This window comes from Numida meleagris, chromosome 6 (assembly GCF_002078875.1).
Source record: "Numida meleagris isolate 19003 breed g44 Domestic line chromosome 6, NumMel1.0, whole genome shotgun sequence".
NCBI classification, from domain to species: domain Eukaryota; kingdom Metazoa; phylum Chordata; class Aves; order Galliformes; family Numididae; genus Numida; species Numida meleagris.
In genome coordinates, this window is record NC_034414.1 from 55,574,749 (window position 1) to 55,597,254 (window position 22,506).

General features: G+C 45.6%; 1 protein-coding gene across 3 annotated transcripts in view; it reads right to left on the reverse strand.

Moving 5' to 3' along the window:
* The window catches only part of PRKCH (protein kinase C eta), a 108,131-nt gene extending 86,095 nt beyond the window's left edge, over nt 1–22,036 (reverse strand). The window contains exon 1 of one of the 3 annotated variants that reach the window (XM_021401496.1): nt 21,513–22,031. In XM_021401496.1, the coding sequence (XP_021257171.1) occupies nt 21,513–21,872 (360 nt within the window). In that variant the 5' untranslated portion in view covers nt 21,873–22,031. Of the gene's footprint in view, nt 1–21,512 lie in introns of all 3 variants that reach the window. The other 2 variants (XM_021401497.1, XM_021401498.1) reach the window with 2 other exon arrangements.

The following is a 22,506-nucleotide window of genomic DNA, read 5'->3' on the forward strand; positions in this document are numbered from 1 at the left end:
GACCAGGCCAGACTTAATAGTCTCTCTGGTCTGACACAGATAGCAGCAACAACAGATAAGATACAACGAAATAAAATAATTAATACACTACTGATAGAAGGCTGCCTTTTGGACCTGCTGTGATCTCCTTTACAGATGACATCTAACCAGCAAACCAGCAGCCAACACAGCCTCTAAGATCAGTTCAGAGATATGTGGCAAGTGCCTGAAACGGAAAATAGTCTCTGACCCAGAAACTGAAAGCAAAATGAGACTCACACCTGATCACAGACCTGCTCGAGACCAGGAGACAGAGCAGCTTCCAACAGCAGCACCCACCTCGTGGGTCGTGATTTGTTTTGATGCTGCATGGGCTGTCCTGTCCCATGGCTGCGCAACGCAGAGGGGCCCTGTACCAGCTCCTTGGGATGGGATCTACAATGCCCCTGTAAACCAGTGCTCATGAGCTGAGCAGCTTCCAAACCAAGGCCCCAGGGCTAACCTCGACCATCCCCTGCTATACACCTTTATTACCACCTCCACACGTTCTTTTCTTCCCAGTATTATCTGTGGCTGCTCAAAGACAAAACCTGTGTTTCTGCAGAGAAACAGAAGCCACAATATTATTCTTGACAGAGCTACTAAAGCCAAAAGCATGCCATGAGATGGTGAAGCCAATGGTGAAGAGGCTCAGAGAAAAACTCAACAGTGTGAAGACAGCATATATGATACTAAGGAGGAGCTGTGCATGATATGAGAGAGAAGTGACAAGGGAGGTTTATCATCAGCATGTATTTGAAGACGATATCCAGAGAGTAACAAGCGATATTAGCAGCATGTGCTTCTACAGAGAAAAGCTTCCTAACGCCAAGATCAACTTGGCAGAGGATAGCTTTCTTTAGGAAAACAGAATGAGGTTGGTAAGGTTTAGTATCTGAGCAGGAAATACACCACAGTAGAAGTTCCGGATACTGGGAGAAGCAAAGAAGCTGGAATTTTTCTGCACATGTAGTACTGAGAATGCAACAAGGCACCGATCTCCAAGCAAATCCCACTGGTGGTGTGCAGCACGGTGAGCAGCCCTCCTGGTGCACCAGCAGGAGACGGGCATGTATAAACAGCAATCCTCCATCCCCAGCCTGGTCCCCCAAGAGAACAGCTGGATGAAAAACATCGACTTTCTGGCTGCTTCAGAGGTAATTTGGCAAAGTTTAACTAGCTGGGAGAGGAGCGTGAGCTTATCAGGGCAGTTAACACCTTTATTCAACACACTTCTAGCTCACGGAAATGGAAGACAGCATGGTGGATGCCCCATCCCTGAAGATACTGGCTTTAAAAGACCTTTACAGGTCCCTTCCAACACCAACAATTCTGTGATTCTCTGTCACACACAGCATGGGTAAGACTGGCTGTACAAGCTCACTAACCCCCTTCAGATCTATAAGAACACAACTGTATTTTGGCCGAGAGCTAAGCACATACTTTAACTTCTGCTGAACTTTACAGACATACCTAAGAGAAAACATGCACTGGAGGATTTTGGCAAGTGAGCTGGAAACGAGCAGGTAAGGAGTGACAAGCTCAACTACGGCTTCATGGCAGCCTCATTGTGAAACGCAGCACTCTGTCAGCCAGGCCCAGAGCAGCAGCACGGAGGACTTTTGTCAGTAATTCAAACCGCTCACAGTGGCCCATGCCCAAACTTGCTCGGATTGCTCAGCTCCGTGTGACTTCAAAAGGAGCTGGGAGAGATCTGGTTCCCATAGGAGGGGCCCAGTCAATCATCTCACACACCTTCTCCCAAGAAGACGTTAGTGTCGTTCCTGACAGCTGGGCAGGTGTTATTAACCCCCCATTCTCCCTTACCTGTGCTCTAAAAAATAAAAATAATCAAACCCTAGTTTAGGAGTAAACGAGGGAAGAGATGCAGAGAGACCAAAGCAGGACTCCTTAATCATATGCCTCCGCACGAATTAAAAAAAACTAGTTGTGTATGATTCATCAATGGAAGAGGTCTGGAAAACAATTTCAGAAGGAGGCAACGTATCAACACCCAGCTGAAGCATCCGCTGAACCCGAAGAGCAGGTATAGTCAGTCGGCCTCGCAAAGGGCCTGGCCTGCCTCCAAACCCTGCCCGCGGACGGGAAGAGCTGAGGCTGGCTGCTGCCTGCGGGTCTCTCCAAAAAGCACAGCCACGAAGGTGGGAGTCAGTGGACCTCTGGGACGAGAAGAACATTGGCAGCAGAGCATCTGGCGTGAACGTTAGTTCTTGTAAGATTTCTCCTTTTAACTCCCCTCCTCTCAACAGATAATCCAAGCTGGGAATCCTGATCTGAACCACGCTGAAATCAATGGGAATCCTTTTATTGTCTTTGGATCAGACACAAATGAAAACTGCATTTACCCTGGAGCCCAGAACATCCTTTCTCCCATTGCTGCTCCATCCTTTCTTCCCCACAGGCACAATTAGTAAGCCTCCTAGAAGCACAACCTTCTCCTGAGCCCATGTCAGGGTTGACGTGGCTTCACAAGCAGAACAAGCCAGACACTTGCAGTGAATAAAGCAAATATAAAAGCTACCTGGGGAGTTAATTAGCTTAATTAAACAAGTAGCTATATCTTTTGACTTCCTACATCATTTTTACATTTAATTAACAGAACTGCATATATAATCACTCATTTGCAGAGGCAATTCCCAAGGCTCTGTTCAGTCTGGAAGAATCTGGGTTACTCTAAAGCTGTTTTTTTGCATGCCTCTAGTTACTTCTTTTCTTTTTTCTTGTTCAAGTTCCTAACAGGTCATGCTTATGGAATGCCAGTTCTTTCTGTATATTAATAACAAAGCACCTCTACTTGAGCATGCCTTCGTCAGGCAGGTCAAGTCACAACTTTCTCACCCAAACACATGTCCAAGAGGGACTGATGAATCCAGACATCTGGAGCCTGAATGACACCTGCCTATCAAGTGAAGCACCTTAGAAAAATCTCTAAGGCTCTCTAACTGAAAGAGGATTTCGCATTTCTAGACCAATAGCAGACTAAGGTGCTTTTTCCTGCAAATGTACAGCGTGCATTAGTTAGGATTCAAACAAGCGTGCCTAAAAAACGTGGAGTGCCAAGTGTCATCTTTGTCCTGCCAAGGCTGGCAGGCACCTATGGCAATCATCTCTGGCCAGGGCAGATGGAGACATCCCTGGGACGCACTGCAGGCTTACTGCACAGGAGATCCTAGGTGGTGCCATCTGGGGCAAGGCAGTGACCCCAGCTCTCATCTCATCCGAGCTGTAAATCAGACTGAGAAACACTGGGAGTTTGCCCAGCCACCAGGGAGCCTCAAACCTCTACGTCCTTTCAGTGACAGCAGACATCCAAGCTTCAGTGGGAAAAAGAAACTCTTTCAATGACTCTTGCTGGTGTGTGTTTAACTCTGAAAGTAAACCCACAAATGGGTGGAAAGTTAGTCTCCCTCCTAACTCCTATAACCAGTTCTTCCAGCTGTTACTGTAACATTGTCATTCTAATTTTTTGTTCCAGGACAACTGTTTAAAATATTACTTTTGTTTTCAGCCAGGCTGCATAATTACAAGCTGCATGACAGCCACGAACAACCATGCATAACTAACCACTCTTAGCTAATCCTAGACTCTTTAATCAATTTTAGCCTGGTTTCACTTGAGTGACTCCCCACCTCAACAGATTTGCTCAGAACAGTAAGGGCTGCAACAAGACATACACCTTCCCATGAAAATTCCTGCCAAGAAAACCTGTTCCACAGCATTGAAGTTTCTCAAAGAAAGTAGTGCCCCCAACAATACCATTTCCCATCAAAAATCTGCTTCTTCAGAAATTTAAGTCGAACTCAAGGCAAAATTCTAGCAAAGCCACAAGCACACTGGTGTCCACTATACAGGAGGTTTCTCACCCACAAATCCACAAGCGTGAGGACAGAAACCTCTAGGACAGTAGGTGGGCTGAGAAGATAACACAGAAGATGACCAGATCCTAACAGCAATGGTGTATTTCTGAGGGTACAATGCAACCCACGAGTGGGACAGCTCTGCAGATCTACCCTCAAGCAGCTCCCACCTTGAAGCCTTTGCTGTCAGCTCAGTGGTGTGTCTCTCCAACAGTGGGCCTGCAGCCTGGGGGAGGAAGGTAGTCCTGTAGTCCCGCTTCTGCAGCTCACTATCAGTGGGTTCTGCAGCCCAAGATCACCACAGAAATTGCCGAGGCACAGCCGTACAAAGGCAAGCAGCTTTCTGCCCTATAGGGACCCACAGGATACCTCCAAGCTGCCTGCCCCGCTGCTTCCCCACTATAAGCCCAAGAAACAAAAATCACGTGGGCAAGAGATACTTCACCTTTCCTTGTCACACACATGTACCAGCAGAGGCCTAGCTCTTCTGCATGAAGCACTAAACATAAAATATGCACAGTAATATCTAACCCTGGATTCTCCATGTCCACCCACCCCTGGATTCTTCTCTGGACTATTACTGCCTTCCTCCTGCAGCTATTTTGTTGTTTTTTTTTCAGAGGGCTGGGGAAAACAGACTATTTCATTTCCAGAAAACATCAAATCCACAAATCACACACACACACACACACACACACACAATTTTCCTCTCATTTCCATCCAATGAAAAGTAACAAGTCAATGAGCCTCAACAGACAGTTGTTTAGCAAAGGAATCAAAATTATTACCAAGACAAAAACCCTTCAACAGCCATTAAGCCACTGAGACACCGTTTAACTATAGTGCTCTGGACACATTAGTTACAAAGGGATGATGATGACAACTCAAATTTTAGACCTCTCGTTAAGCACTCACTGCAGGAAGCTACTGTTGTCTATCTCCAAGCTCTGGAGATGATCAACAAACACATTTTTCACCATCTTTATTAACTCAATGTAACTTGGCAGAAAAACAAGGAAGCTGTGCCAATTTTGCGGCTAGTAGGGATAAAGAAATAAGTCAGCGATAGCTGCCAAGCAGGCACGTTGGTGGCACTTCCATTTGGAAGCTGTCCAAGGGCTGCAGCAACGCGTTTCCTCAAAATAAAAATAACATTGACATAGCTGAGCTTATCACTGACAGAATGTCCCTCGACTAGGAGACTACAGGTCAGTGCAAGGCTGTGAACCTATGAACCAGCCAGCACACAGCACTGGGTAGAACCAAAACAGGCGCCGGATGGAAAGAGAGGGACAAAAAAACAAAAAGACTAGGCTCTTGCTCTTGAGAAGTCTTCCAAGGCACAGCATTCACCTGCAGTTTAAATTAAGTTTATTAACAAATCTAAGCAGGTTTATGAATCATTCATGGTTTTACATAAAGCAGCAAAGTCTGCATTGTGGTCTGAAGTTCTCTGATCAAGGTATTCTTGCTGGCCACCTAAGGACTGCCAAGCACACAGCTACAGCAGTAAAGCACTGTGTAACGTCAGGGAAATCCATTTGATTGCACAATGGAGAACAGGGCCCTCAATATTCTGTGAATGAACCCAATCCAAGGTACTGAGGACCACTAAGAACAGCAGCAACACTAAGAATCCATCTTCAGTTGTCTTCCCAGGGACTTGCTCTGTTTACACACTTATTCTCCAGTACTCAGTGCCAGAAAATATTTTCTTGTTCTTCACAGGTTTTATTGTATAATCTTGAATTACTGTGAAACCATTCTCAGTGAAGTCTCCATTAGGTGTGTCACTATTTCTGCAGCATAACCCTACTATACACAACTCAGTTTGGTGCACTGCTGCTTTCCCATTTTTGGCCCATAAGCAGCAGCTTCTTTTTAAAACTAGCCCACTACTGATGAGATTGTGAACTACTTCTCTAAGAGCCTCGCTTCTGAAAAGCCAAGCCCTATCTTTTCAATAGCAGTCAAAATGTTAAGTCATAGTGATACAGCAAAAGGCAACCTGCTGGAAAAGTCTATTTATCATGCTTGATCACTACTAATGTGTGATATAAAATTGAGAAAGAAAAAAAAAAGAGGATCTCAGAGCGTGATTAGATAAATATCTACAGCTTGAATGCAGGAAGCTGGGGTTCCACAGTACAGAGATTCAAACGCAAACCAGAAAATCTGCAGAGGGCTTGATTTGCAGGTGTTTACCCCCTTCCTCACTTAGATATTGAGCGTTTTGGAGAAGGTTTGTACTTAGTAAAAAGCCTTGTAATAACCCACACTCCACAGTTGGGTTTCTTTTCATTTGCTGAACGTGAAGCCAACAGCTCTGTTCTGATGGTCACTCACGGATCTCAGCTCCACCTCCAGAGCTGCTGCAACACCACACTGGCAATAGCAAAAACCCAGACATGTAGGGAACCTCCACACCAGATAGGGCCACAGTGCTTGCTTTCACCCAGGGGAGCTCCCTGCTTCTGCATCCCTCTAACAGGCAAAGGGAGGTCTGAAAGGTCATCTACACCCTCCACCTCTGCACCCAAAGATCTCAACACCCCTTGAGATGCCGGGGGAAACCTTACACTGTCGATGTCACAGATGCAAAGCGATGCATGCACATGGCACGAGCAGAGCTAGAAACAGTGCTTGTGGTCTTCTAAAGCCTCATTTAGCACACTGCACTGCAGGCTCTCTGACCTGCAAAACCACAGGGCTCTAGAGTACCCATGAGAGCAGCACGTACCTGACGTCAGAGGCGCAAACGAAAAGAAGAGCCAACCAACTGCTCGTTTTGTGCAAAAGAAGCTGCCCTTCTTCATGCACCAGAATCCATCCATCTCAGTGACTACAAATCCTTGCTCTAAGTGCATTACTGGGGAAAAAAACAAGAACTCCACCACAAATGAAAAACACCCCGTCAGCATCACAACGAATTACGTGCAAAATCCACTTATCAGCAATATTTCTGAAAAAAGAGTGGTTTCAAACACCACATCTCAGTGGCACGCCAGTCTTCAGAACTGAAGATCCCATGACAGATATCCCCATTTAAAGCCTTAACTGCATTACTGATCTTTAGTGAGATATGAATAGGAGGGATTCATTACAGCAGCTTTTGAAACCTGGATCCTAGCACGGGCTGTGATACCACAGAAAAGGCCACCTATGCTCTGACTATTCTTTCCATATTTTGAATTAATATCAGTGGTTTTTTCCCTCCTCACCTGGCAGTTTCTTAGCACTAAAAGAATTATGGATTTTCACATCCAGCCAGTATTAATCCACCACATCTCTTACGTTCCACGCTGCAATATTATTAATAACATGATTTAAGACAGAAGGAATGAAAACAAGCTATAAAAGGGTGGTATCATATAGGAGAGAAACTACTTGGCCCATAGGGAAAGATGGAGGAGAAGGTTAGAAGCATTTTAGACTGCACACTAACTCCTTTCCCATTCCCAGCCAAGGCTCATTGGATTGTTTAATATCAGTTGGTATAACACATCCCAGAACGTCACGTAAAAGCAGTAGTAACTTTTGGCCACTTAACCAATCAGATACCTCTGAAGGTACAAAAAGGAGTGCCAAGGCATGCACTCCCCCAGCATTCCTGAAGGTATGATGCTCACTTGTGGTGTCCAGATGTTGCTGCTCGTGTCTGCACTCTAATCCCATGAGGTTCAACACCGAGAGTCATCACCAAGCCTTCATGCAGCACGAAGAATGTTGGTTAGGATCCAGAATGCAGCTGACAACACCCAGAAAGGACGAGCCATTGCCAACATTTTCTTTGCCAAGTTAGCTCGTGCCTATTTGTATAGTGGTTTCTCTTTGCATGCCTGCTTTTCAGTTTTAGAGGGACTTTTCGCTTGTTTTGTGGGAGGTGTACAATAAAATATTTCTGCACAGCAGCAGCTAAGAAAAGGGTGCATCCCAAGGCCAAACACTGCAATAAGAGACAGACTGTCCAAGACCAGGCAATTTTTAACCTCATCGCATCTATGATTACAGTTTTCCCCTTCTCCCTCATGGGAGAGATGATCTCACCATGCACTTGTGACCATACAGTCATAGCTGTGACTCCAGCAAGCAAGTCAAGACGGGAAGGAGCTGAAGATCAGCAGCCTCCAGCCTTTCCAAGGCCTCTGGGTGGGTGACAAGGTGCCGTATCACTGTGGGAAATGCTGACCCAGCCATCTGCCGCCATCTGAAGGAGGATGCACTTCTGCGTTTCGCATCTGACTGCACGCTGACAGGCAGTACATTACTATCTCACAGCAGCACATCGTCGTGTATTTCCCTTTTTTAATATTTCTTTTTCTCTTTCCAAAGCGCAGTTTCAAGAGGAGAAAGCATTTCTCAATATGACCAAGACATACTTTAGATTAAAGGAGATTAAAAGAGGAGTGGGGAAGGGAAACCCAGAAAGGGTCCCCAGCGGAAAAGGTCAGAACGTGGTTTGAAGAGTCAATCAAAATGACAAATTAATGTTGAGCACATTCCCATCTGAAGCTCAGCATCGCCCGGATTTAATGATGTCTGCAAAGCACAGACAAACATTGCCCTCTCCAAACAGAGTTTTGCTTGGGATTGCTGCAAGACCAAGCATGTGGCAAACCTAGCTCAGCAAAGAACAGCACAGACTCTATTAGGAGACCATCCTAATTAGAACAGTTGCTGTCATATTTCCCCCCTAATAAATATTTTGTTCCTTTGTGAACGGAAGGCCTGGTATTTTATCTGTGCCACAGTCAGCGATACATGCACTCTGTGTTACGAACGCACGTGCTTTTAACATCAGCCCACTAGCTAATACATTCAAAAGTATAAATCCCTCTCTGGAGAAAAGCGCTTCCCCACCTGAGCAGCACAGCTAATACGGAGCTTATGCTTCTCTTCCCGTTGACAAAAAGCCCGTGCTGAGGGGGGACACCCTACCTCAATTCCCAAAGTAAAATCATATTCATTTCAGGAAAAGCCACATCAATTTTTGTCTTACAGCCTTAACCAGAGAGCTTTCATCATCTGAGGACAGAAATCCCCCAGACAGCATTTATATTTTTTCAAAACAAAATCAAATAACTTCCTTTCTTTAAGGTTTACTAAGCCCTAAAGCCGAGAAGCCAAACAGTTCCTCTTCTCTTTACAAGCAGCATGTCTGGTAACAATCCTGGGGGGAAAGAAAATGAAAGATAGAGTCCTTCTAATGACTGCCATACAGCCAGGGAAGTGAACCATTACAAATGAAATTCTCTAAAAAAGGGAATACCCAAGGTTATTCAGCCAGTACGCACGGTATCAAAGAGCCATAGATAAGATGACAGAAGCAAAGAGTTCGATCCTTAGTGGGGAAATCCTTAACAAGCTGAGTTGGAGCTTCCGACTAGACCCATGCAAAGGTGCACAATCAGTTTCAGCTTTTTGTAAACCTGAAGATTCTCCTCCTTGCAGTTGAGCAGCACTCGAAAGGCTTCTGGGACATTACCATACACAGTAATACAATGCACTAGAGTGGTTTTAGATATGGAGATGCAAAGTCTGAACAAGCAGTGACCCACTGGAAAATTTGTAGTGAGAGGTGGAAAGATCCGGTGCTCTTCAAACACCTACACGTCCTGACTGCGGCTTCGAAGCAGCCACAACACCGTCTATTGTAGAGCACTGTTCAAGTGGAAACAGTTGATAAACATATTTTAAGAAAAGAGGTAATAATAAGTACAATAGGAGGTTTTGGCAACTATCTATTTACTGGAGATCTATACGTAGACCTATATGTAAATGTAGATAGATAGTTATAAACAAAATGGTCCTGCTCTTATTGTTGACAGTCATTGAAATTATCAGGCACGGATGCAGACTATTCTAGTGCAGCTGAAGTAATTAAAAGAAAACACAAACGTCTTTGCAAATAAAATTTCACATGTCCATAACTTTTAATATAAGGAGGCTGCTTCAGCCAATCTAGGAACTGAACTATAAATAGATTCTTTTACAGTCTTACAGGAGTAGAGCATGGGGGCACCAAGGGTTATTTAAAACCAGTACGTCTCAGCCTTTGTTGTCCTTATTTTCATGTCCAAAACAGGAACAGGAGCTTCCAAAGTGTTAGGAAAAACCAGAAGTGATATTGCTTAAAAAGAGTGAGTACTGCATACCCAACTCTGAAGCAATTCTCTCTGGAGTAAGCTTCTTTATATATAGAAATAAATCCACTGACCTTGTATTAATCACAATAGCCCTTTCTCAATGCAAAGGGAAATGACAAACTTACATGGACACACCAGATGCCTCCTGAGATCACTTCCACAAAAGCTAAAGCATGCAACAACTTGAATGATCTTTGCTTCTTTTGGAAGAAAACTGCACAGACCCTGCAATTTAATTCTTGACAAGAGTGACTCTAAGGCTCTTCTAAGAACTTCAGAACTTCAAAATTATTAACTCTAAGACTTTCATCCATCAAGGCAGAGACGAGAGAGACAACAATCAGCCAACTGGATTTCTCCTAGATAGACAAAGTGCGAAGTGGGAACTGAAATGAGTATGTGCCTCTCAGCACACACACACGTACAGGCATTTCTACACCACGAGCATCAATGCCCTGCACTCCTGCAGGAGTGCACCCACACTGCAGCAGCTGCTATTAAGAGCCAGCAAATAATTAACCAAGCTCTTCAGCAGACACTAAAAGGGAAAAGTTGTCTTGGTATCAAGCTTTGATCAACTAGAGATTACAGTCCCCAGCCCCTCTTTTCCTCCAGACGTCAGCACCCCACTGCACAGGCAGCAGAACGGACTCTGCTTTCACGTCTCCAAAACCACAGCTCACAGCCTACTGCATCAGCTCACTCTGCTTTTTGCTGACGCTTTCTCCACCACACTGGGCTGTCAAGTTGGGTGGGCAAGAAGCAGCGACATGAGCAGGAAGCTCTCCACCTCTCTTGGGTCACAAGAGGACAAAATCCCACTGGGTATCCTCTTACATCTGCCCTGTACAAGCTGCCAGAACTCTCAGGTCACAACCCTGCTGGAAAAGGGGATCCATCGTGATTGAATATAAAACTCACTCCTACTCTGAATGATTTTTGCAAGCTTTCACCTAAATGGGAAGGGTTTCATCACATTTTGCCTACAAGGGGCTGAGAGCCATTCTGTATGTGCTAATTACAATTGCTAATGTATTGCTAATGCTTTATTCCTGAGCCTGCCAGACACCCCACAATTAGTTTGCTCTCTGTTTCAACACTATCACTGTAAGACCACAACAATCCCTAAGGATTTGGACTTCAGAGACAGCACAAAACAATAACAATAGGGGTCCCACTGTCCTTTCTGTAAAGCCAGAGATCTTGGCCTCAACCTCCACAGATCTGGGACTTGTAGCCACACTGTCTGTTTCTTTTTTCCACATTACACCTTTTTGTTTCCAAATGGAAAGGACAGGCTGGTTAGCATGACTCCTCAACATAAGCAAGAGAGCAAGGCACTCCTGGGCTCACACCACAACCGCTCAGCAACAGTTTGCAAAGGGAGGTGAAGTATGTTTCTTCATAGAATCAAGAAGATGGGAGAGAACTTTCTGTTACCTTTCTTGGCAAGACAGGCTAAATGTTCCTTTAGGTAATTACTGGAAAATGTAGTCAGAATGAGTTATTATCATTAAGTACTGATAGTCTATTTTCATGGGGGAAGATGGCTTATCTTAGTCTACGTGGGCTTCTAAACAGCTTTGTTCCAAGTCAAGAACAATACAAGCCTGTTGCTTGTATCGTAGCTAATAAACCACCACAATTATATCTCACTACTTTAAGACGACTTAATAAAACAGCATTTTTCTTAGGGCAGATCCGTGAATTCCCTCCACAAACAAGAGGCTGAACATTTTAAGGAAGGAAACTGTTGGAAATGAGCCTAAAATCAGTGACCAGTAAGTCACCCCTCTCACAAGCTCGTCTTGCGAACAACTCTTGTGGGAGCGTCCAAAGCTCCTACATTCCAATTCTTACTGTTACGAAGTAAGCAGACAACAAAGAGCTAAGTTTAGGGCTCAATCTTGCAAACTGATGATAATCAGCAACACTTCTAGAGAGTCCTTTTAGGAGGTGGCTGATCACCCCATGTTTGACACCACTGTAGATTTTGTCCTAGATAAAAACTACAGCGCGTTCCAACTTAACAGCTTTGACAAGAAACCCCACCATATATTCGGACCACACAGGGGCATCTTCCTCACACGATTACATTTGCTTCCAAGCTTAGCAGCAAGCTGCCTTACAGAATAAATTCTCATTGAATATATTAATGTTAGATGCTTCAGTCTGTGAATGACCTAGATAACAAACTCATGGCACAGAAGCCAATTTCTTCCTCTTTCTCAGAGCTCTATGAACACATTGTGCTCAGTAAATAATGTATAACCAGCCATCATAAATCTTTGTTGCATACAGGAAGAAGGGAAGAAGTATGCCCAGTTCTCCCAATTACACTGGTGCAAAGCAGGCAGCGCCATTCCATCGATGCTATTGTAATCAATGATGTAAACCCAGCAAGCAAAAGCAGACGAGAACACTGGGCTTCTATTCTACTGAAATCTCACAAAAGATGCAGACAAACTTTTCATAAAGTAACACTTTGCACCAAATGAGAAAGGAAGAAGATGGCTTTCACTTACTTATATGTTATTCAGAATAGATGCCAGGAAGCAGTGATATACAGAGAGCAGATTCAGAGGGTGTGACAGTTTGTGGCCCGATTTCTGGCCTTCCCTCAACACAAGAAAGATTTCGCACTCTCTTCTTCAGATTTAAAGCATTGAAATCTAATGAAAATTAAAGGATATGAGATACAGGAAAGCATTCCGTGAATCACTCCCCAGTCTCCACTACTTAGACTAGCACACTTTTCCTCTTCTCCTCAGTCCTGGGCAAAATGTGGACAAGTTGTATGGCCTTGTTTGCAAAGGGAAATAAATGCAGGACAAAGTAGGAATTCAAACAGGATGAGCTAGTCCTTCACAAGTTGTTCTTGATCTAGAAGGCCATCCTTATTCTGAATCAACTTAACGCAGAACTGAATATATTTAATACAGCATGAGCATATTGACTAGTCTGGATGGAGAGAAGTACTCTAGAGATTAACTCACACGTACACAAGCCAACTTTAATATTACCAAGGACAGCAGATTGTTGCAACTGTTTTGTTAGATAAAAGCTCTTAGAAGTGCAGCCATCCCACGCTCATTTTTACTGACCTAGTAAAACTGTCACCCACCTTCCTGCTCAGGCTGCAGAGCCAGCCAGCTCCAGCGACCCGACACAATCTCACATGATCCTTCTGACAGCGCCTTTCTCTCTGTTTTATACCTACAGCACTCAGCACAGCTATGACTGGTTCCTAGTCAAATCTACTGAATGACTGCAAATATTTTCTATCCAAAAGCAATAAAAATAGGTTTGCAAACTATGACTCTATTTGGTACTGTAAGAGGTCTAAGACACAAAAGCAAATGGAGACGTATTACATGAACAGTTAAATTTACAAGTGACATCTTGCTTACACGACAGGATAAAATTGAATTTACTCATGAGAGAAACACAAAGTGCAGTACTAGGGCAAAATGGAGACTAATGACAAATGGCCAAGAAGAAAACAGCAAACAAGCAAAGGAAAAACAGAAACCACAGAACAGGCCAGAGAGAGGGCTAAAAAATCAGAAGTGCTACAGGAAGGGATGAGCTGCAATTTCAGACGAAATCAGACCAGCTGGCAGCCAAAATCCTGCCCTTGAGGATGGCTGATGCTGAACACAGGAGAGAAAGGCAGGAAAAGCAGTGTTCAACATGGAACTACCATCCCAAATCTCTAAACTCTTGGATGCATGCTGCCAGGTTATCTGTCAGTACGATTCTTACTATTAGCTGTGATGTTCTGCAGTAGAACAGATACACGTCCTGGTGCTCACATCCTCTCCCTCACTAGCCTGCATCACTGAGGTTACAGGGCTCTGCTGATCTGCCAAGTGATTTTGCACTGCAAATAATTTTATCTTAAAAAATAAAAACAAAAAGGCACAGCAGATATGTAGTACTCGTGTCTTGTATGGACATATTTTCCTCCCCTTCCTTCCTTTGACAGAAATACACTTATTGCAAGAAATTAAAAATACGTAAAAGGTCAAATGATTTCCACTGAGGCCTATGCCAGCATTGTCTTGCTAGTTAAAATAAAAATGAAATATCTCTCCCATCTCACAAACTGCTGTCAGTTACCACCGCCTAACTTCTGCCTCTGTACCAGTACTCCAACTCCCATCTGCTCAATGGAAGGAAACCTCCTGCAGAGTTGCCTCCCTACCGCTGACTCAAAGACAGCTACCTAATGAAAATCCATACTTAGGAAACTTAGTAGCTGTATGCCAAGAAAAAGAGTTTATGTAGTGTCATCTCCAGGTTCACGCTCCCCTCCCTTTCGTTCTGCCAACATTTTTTTGTGTTGGCAAGGCAGGTAGATAGCTGTACCTGTGTACTTGCACTCTGGCATGAGCTGCATCAGCCTGAAGGGCAGGTCCACTCGGTGTAAAGGCACGCAGAAATGATTTGCACACAGCATCAAGGGAGGTTAGCAGAAAAGCCGGACTCTTGTTGCAAACAAGTCCCATGTTTAGCCCTGCACTGGGGCTCAAAGACTTCTAGGCTGGTCTTCATCCGTTTGTAAGGCTGACATAATTCGTTTGCCACCAAGATCTGGCACATACCCATTGCACACATCTGGCACCCCCAGCTGCAGTGGATGCTGTGAGGGGTGCAGGCCTCTGTGCAGCCTGAAGGCCAGGTGGGCCTACACTTAACGCCTCCGGCCTAGCGCAGCAAGGGCACTCGTAGCCTCACAAGAGCAATGAAAAAGCCGTTTTTCCCATCACCTTGGGCCCAGCACAGACACTCATATTTTAACGCTATCAGCAGCACCACAACTGCCCAGATAAATTGCTCTCACACAGCATCGTGCTAACGCAACTAAACTTGGCTTTTATCCGTTCACAGAATTGTGGAATCACAGAATCACTACAGTTGGAAAACACCTCCAAGATCCCCAACCCCAGCCCAGCCCCACCATGCCCACTGGCCATGTCCCTCAGTGCCACATCTCCACAGTTCTTGAATACCTTTAGGGACGGTGACCCCCCCCACTACCTGGGCAGCCTGTGCCAGCTCACTGCACTGCCTTTAGAAATAGCGCAGGATGGTTTCCTCAGCAATTGACTCCACTGAGTGATCAGAACATTTCATGACGTCAAAGAATAAAAAAAAAATGGCATTGCAGAAATTTAAGTCGTTTGTCTGGCTAGCCCTAAGTGGTTGAGCAACATTAATTGGATGCTTCAGGAGGCACTTTGTTTTGGATGTGCATTTGCTATCTCTGATAAAATTAGAAAACAAGCTTTTCCCTCATAATCAGACATAGCTCCTGGTACGAACTGAAGGCAGTGGCTCAGGAGAAGAACAAGTGCTGATGGGCTGCCGGGTAACTGCCCTCAGGACACCAAGCCAGCTGTTCCCCAGGGCTCCAGCCTGGTTCACTACAACCCCACAGATAGTGCAGAGGTGGAATAAGCAAACCAAACGAAATTGCTCACTGTCTCCAGAAGGAATGAAGCCTACAGTATGGTTTGACATATATTAACTGCATGCCTAAATAGGGTGAGATGTTGCAGGCAAGAAGGTGCGATGCCTGACGCAGAATCCTTTACAAAAGCTGCCAGCAACAATTCTGCTTGTCTTTTTTTTCCCCCCATGGTTACATAAGAGGTCCCTGACTTCTTGGTTGTATTAGCAAAGCACAATAGCTACAATCATCCTAAAACATCAAAGGAGCTTTCAAAGGCTGCGAAGGAAGGGTGGGAGTCTTACTCAGTTCAGTAAAGGATATGTATTCATATTGAATTATACTGTAAACTAGTAGACCTTTTAATGGCATTTCAATAGCTTGAACAGCCCCCTTGACAATATTTTCTGTGGGGGTTTACTGCCTATAAGCTCAAAATGGCTAGGAACCAAGTCATTACCCAGAAAATACTCAAAACAGAAAGCCTCAGATGGCCTGGACGAAACTCATTTTAACAGAAAGACCTGTGGTAAAAGCTAAAAATGAAAAGCAAGCAAAGAGGCCGAGCTCCCCCCACCAGTGCAAGCAGCAGGGGCTGCACAGTAGCTTCCTGTGGTGCACGGAGTGCTTCTGCTACCACCTCAGCCTCGCTTCGCTGCCTCCACAAGTGGCCCTGCACCCCATCACTAGCCACCAAACAGGCAAGGGCTCCAGCAAACAGCTCCAGAAAGCCCTGGGTGACAGGAAGGCATGAGCTCCCAGCCAGGAGTACAAGGCAGGAAGGCAGGCTCCTCTCTGGTGCTCCCAGAACCCTTTCCAACTCCAGCCACGGCAGCAACAGGCACCTGGCTGAAAGAAGGAGAGAACTTAATGTCCTGCTATATCCAACACAAATTCAGGTCACAAACACCAGTCCCACAGACACATGCTGGCATCCTAGTGACTCCCATCACTGGAAACTGGATTTTCTCATGGTTTGACCAAACCTTTCCACCCTTGGACTTTCTTAAGTGGAAAGAAATGAAGCAAATTAAAAAAAAAAAAAAACCTCAAGCAAAATGCCTGCATTCTCCAAGGATGCTCACAGCTGTCAGACAGGCTTTTTCCTAGGGAGAACATTGTGGATGGGAGAAATAAAAGGAGTAGCTCTTCTCAATCTGTGATGCTGAGACAGGGCAGCAAGCACACAGGCCACCACAACACAATCAGCTTTATTCTTTCTCACCTGCCTTGATCACAAAGCTGCTAACAACACAAGCCAGGATTATATAAACACCTGACAAATAGCAGCAGTTTTTTTTTCTTTGTATTTTGCAACTTTTGTTTCAGGCTGCAAGCTATGTTCAGATAGCCCGGTGCACTGGACTGCTGCTTAGAGGGGTTTGTTCATACACACAGAGTACCGCTATCTGCCAAAAGAAAGAGACAAGATGACGTTCTGATAGCTTTCAAGAACCATCTTCTTGTAATGGGCTTGTCCCTTCACTATTCCCATTCAACAGCACAACTGCCTATCAGTAATAACAATTACAGACACAACTTAAGACTTAACACAAGGGGATGGAGCTTAGTTTACTCAAGCCTATTTTGCATTTTATGTGCAGCACGACAGTCAGAGATCACTGCGTGCATGGAAACGGGAAATCACACAAAATGCTGCTGCTCTCTGTACTTGTGGATGGAGAAACCATTTACACCAGCACTGCAAGATGCAGTCTGTCCCACAGATGAGCACATGCTGACACAGGTAAGAAGCACAATCCTCTTTTTGAACTCAGACAGCCTCATTTGACATTCTGCTCAACAGTCATATCATTCTCTTCAAATCTCCTTTTCAAGCAAGCCCTCAAAAAAAATCAGTGACCACATACATCATAAAATACTCCGTCAACGACTATAAAATATTTTGGCTTCCTGATGCTAGTTTTGTCCACCTGGAGAGCACTGCAGCAAAGTGGGAGCTGCAAACCCTACAGCATTTGGCCCACCGCACCCCGGCACTCTGCTCGAGGGAAGAAGTCATGTTCTCCTTTATCTCTTCAACACCATGTTCTATAAATATAACCGCATATACATGAAAGGGCCAAACACTATTCTTTCTGCCTTAGGAAGGGAAAAAAAAAATCACAGGAAGGAGTACAGCTGAAGGAGTTCAGGTTAAGCAATGTATGGGGATTATTTGTTTTAATCTCTTCCTGCAAACAAATCTAGCAGCTCTCACACGAGCACATGGGAACAAACTCATCAGGAAGTCGCAATTGGCTCATTAATCTAATAGTCCATCTGTTATCTAATTTCCTTCAGTATACTGTGATAATTTGCTATTTCAAGATTGATTCACAGAAGGTTTAATTTTAACTCCCCATGTGAGTGCTAGAAATTACACATCTACCCACAGACTAACCATTTTTACAGTCACAATTAAATCCCTCCCAATGCCGTTCAATATCTTTCGTAAATAGTGCCTCTCCAAGCTTAAGAACAAGTTCAGCTACTACATAAACCTCATAGGAGTAACTCTGCATATTGTAAACCTCTCTTTCAATTACAACTCAGTACTCCAAATTAATTGTTGTCTCACTGACATTTCCTACACTGTACTTGGAGACAGTTAAAAGAGGAGAAATAATCTTCTAAAAGAGTAAAAAAATCTCAGTACATGCAAGATTAAATAAATGCTGGAAGAAAGAGAGGTTAAACTCCTGCTGTAGATCATGACTTGACCGCTTACAGATTGTAACCAGCTGAATTCTCTACTACTTTGCACCTGGCAGGGTCATGTGCACCTGTGGAAAATGCTACCATTCAGGTTTGCACCATTTCACACCCATTCATCCACAGGAAACCGCCTACCTGAAAAAGCATGGCACCAGGGAGATCGCAACTGGTTTCAACTGCATCAAAGCCTGCTCAAGGCAAGATGGCATTCAGCTGACAGTATTAATAAAAACTACTACTCTGTCATCCGACCAGTAAATGTAAAATAATGGGAAATGGAGAGCAGGATCTTGAAGTTAATATGCTCTCATAGATTCGATTTGTGTAAAGTTTATCAAACGTGTTTGACAACAGGAAAATAAATATATATATATTCTGACTGTGGTAATTTGCTTAATAAAAAAACTTCAGAAAACAATCCAAATGGTGAGATAAAAAAGGCAGTTTTTAAACAGTCTCCAGAACATGGATTTTAATGCAAAGTATGTCCACAGTACCTTGTCCAGTACTGAGTGGGATGACTCAAGCATTACCGAGGAGACGATTCATGCCCATACACTGACTCATCTGCATAAATGGTTGGGGTGATAATTGCAGCAATGTACCTGCAAGTCACCAGGGAAGCACCAAGGCTTACACACCAATTCCTCCTACCTGCTTCTCTTCGACACTTCCTATAGCTCTAACAAAGAGGTGGTGACAAATGCTGTAACCAAACACTTTTTTCCCCTACAGAAGAAAATCCCCATTGATCAACAGAAGCACGAGAGCATGAGGGCTTGCACCGAACTCAGGCAGTATGTGAGTTGGGGGACTGTCCCAGGCAGTCCCCAGCTGTCTCTTGCTCCCCTCTCCCTTTCTCCAGCTGCCTTGAACTGCACAGTTGTATCAAAGCATGCGCATATGGTGTTTACCAATATAGCCTTGTCCTTGCAACTTCTCTGAAAAGTGAACATAAACATTACATGTCAAACCAAACCATTCTCTTCTTCCCTCCCAGATTTCCTATAACACCAATTCAAACTTCTTACCAGCTCTGCTCTACCTTCAGTTCCCTATCAGGGTACTGAAACATTCTGGGATGCTCTATCCCCAGGGTATTCCTTATCACTGTTCCCCACCCATTTTGTATTGAAGGACTACATAACTCAAGGGGAAAAAAAAAAAAATCTAACTGCTATCACAGTGATTTTTATGTACAGCTGAGTATAAGCCAGGTTAAACTCTCATCAGTTTTCCCCTCACTTCGTTCCCTTCCTTCCTTGCCTGTACCAGCATACATGCTTCTGTTTAGGGGTTGGAAGAAGGGCAGTATGAGGGATATCAGTGTGGAGATGTTGCAAATCATCTATAAAACCTTTGTGGTGCCTTTTCTCAAGCCAGCAGCTCGTGGACCTTGTGTTCATACAGAGCAGCATTTCCTATCCTTCAGGCTGCACAAAACCTAGTGACAGCCTTGCTGGATTTATCAAGACATATTAAATTATCAGGGCAAGACTCTGTTCCCATTGTCATCATGCGATTCTGGCTGCACGCTATACAAGAAGCTAACAGAGCACGTCAAAAGGGACGGGAGGAGAAAGGGACAGAAGACAAACACTTGCTCACCCTCCCCACTAAATCCACCACAGTTGTACTGTTTGGATGCTAACTGGAAGGACAGAAGCAGCTCCTCATCTCCGTCTGCATGCCCAGATAAACTACAGACTGATGTAAACTCATGTTTAACACAACGATTTTCCAGCCCATCGCCCTCTCAACTCACTGATGCAGGAGTTTATAGGACACACAACCATCTAACTTTTCCCCTCACCGAACACCAAATGAGAACTTGAAACTTCTTGGCAGGCTACATCCTGCACCCATCCTAAAAGCCAGCATCAATAGGATGTGTGGAAGGAAAGAAGCAGTGGACCTCTGGATATGCATGCATCCACATCTCAGGCAATGTTATTACAGGTATGCTTGTAGTGCAAATAAGGCCACCACCCCACAAAAGGGCAGCCCAAACCCACCAGAGTCAGGATTCCAGCGCTCCAAGGGGCTAAGGGCTCTCTCAACAGCAAATAGGAAACACTCCCAGCAAATCAAACAGGAAGAAAACGCTCAAAACCACAACTCTATATCCTGAGTGTGTTCCTTCGCCTGGTCCCACAGGGGTCTGTCCACACAGAAACTGTTTTATCACAAGTCACAGGGGCAGTTTCTCTCCAGCAGCACAACCTGGGAAGCTCGGTATGCACCCACTGGGCTAACCCCAAAGAATGCTGTACCTAAGAATACTGAAGAAGAAAAAAAAATAAACAGCACCATTATCGGTCTATTAAGTGCTCTTGCAACTGGTATTTATTTCCCTGTAGTCACCCCAGAGATGGAGCTTCACACCTTAGTCACAGGCAGCAGCTGAGAACAGAAAGCACCGGCACTCTCCCAGCCATACCATGCAGATAACTATCAGCTCTCTGCTGTCAGCTCTTTCCTCCCTGTCTGACTTTATTGTGGTGGTTACCTGACTGCACAGGCTGAGCTTCCTGGTCTCTGAGCACTAATACCTGTATTAACTTCAGCAATTCTGAGTTCTTCTGCACATTCTCCGCCCAGAAAAAAAAAATATATATATATATATATTTATTTTGAACTTAACACTTACAAGCGAGCTACAGTTTGAAGCAATACAATCATTTCCTCCTGCACTAAAGCACAAGAAACCAAGGCACAACGTTAGAGCCTGTCCTACTCCTCTCACTTACCATTACGACTAAAACATAACTGAGTTCTCTGGGCCGGATACAAGTGACGTGGAAATAACCTAAAATTAACCTTAAGTGAAACCGTGTTCAAGCAGTGCAGCGGTGTACGTAACATATGCAGGACGGGTCCTGCAGTTCTGCTAAAAGACAAATCAAACAACTGTGCAAGCAGGCATAGATCTCAGCAGAAATACATCCATCCGAAAACACATGCTTCCATGTCCCTGTGCGCTCAGCAGTGAGGGAAGGGAGGCACGTAACCCTGTGAGTGCAGGTTTGCTGCTACATACAAGTCTCCTCTAGAGACTGCACAGCCCTCAGCTGCAAAGCCGAGCCCTCACGCTATGACAGCTGAGACTCTGTGGTCCCCAAACGCATCAGCCTTCAGCTGTCACCACGTCTCTCTCCCCCTCAGTCCGGCACCAAGGCGAGGAGATGCACGACGGCACACCTGCACGCACCCCGCGCTGCGTGCATCCCCAGCACAGGCGTGCAAGGACAAGCCCCGGCTCTGCCTCCATTCATTCGCAGGAGCCCAGCTACTCACCCAGCCCTCGAAGCTGTCGCTGGGGCCCGCCGAGCGCAGGAGGTCCTGGAAGTGCAAGGTGCAGTTGGCCACGAAATCATCGTAGCCGATGGGGGTGTCGTGGAAGACGGACAGCTCGATCTGATGGCCGTCGGTCACCGTGGCGGAGAACTCCTCGTTGTACGTGGGCTTGTTGGTCTTCTGCTTGGTACTGGTCTGCCCGACGCGCACCTGGTCCACGCTGATCGTCACGTAGGGATCCAGCAGCTGGTAGCCCTTACGGAACAGCGAGTGGCGGAGGGACCAGCGGGTGGGCTGCAGCCCCACCGCCTCGCCGATCCGCACCTTCAGGTACCCGTTGAACTTCATGGCTCCGGACATGGCCACCCCCCGGGGGCGCCCAGGAGTCCGGAGGACAGCCGGAGCCCGAGCCGCGTCCCGTCCCGCCTCGCCTCGCCCGCTCAAGGGGCCGGGCGGCAGCGGAGCAGCCTCCCCCGGGCCATGCCGCGACCCCGCAGCCCCCGCCCCACGCACCGCCCACCTCCCGCGGCTGCGGGTGGCCGCTCCGCCCGGCGCGGGGCTCCGCTCGGCTCTGCTCGGCGCGGACACCTGGAGCGTGGGACGGCGCCGGGCGGGGAGGAGCCGGCGGTCCGCGCTGGGAGGGCGGGCCCGGGCCCGGGGTGGGAGGGTGAATTCCTCGCCGTGAGGGCGGGGAGGCGCTGGGACAGGTTGCTCGGGAAGCTGTGGGTGCCCTATCCCTGGAGGTGCCCAAGGCCACGGATGGGGCCCTGGGCAGCCTGAGCCGGGGGGGGACAGCCAGCCAGCCTAAGGCAAGGGGTTGGAAGTAGGTGATCTTTAAGGTCCCGTCTGCACAAAACCATCCTGAGATTCTATGAAGTATTGCAGAAGGGAAACACATACAGCAAATTCAAAGAAATGTTGCTTCTGCTACCGCAAAGTTTGCAGTTACAACCCCGTCTTTTGGGATTAGCTGCATGTGATTAACGTTTTTGGC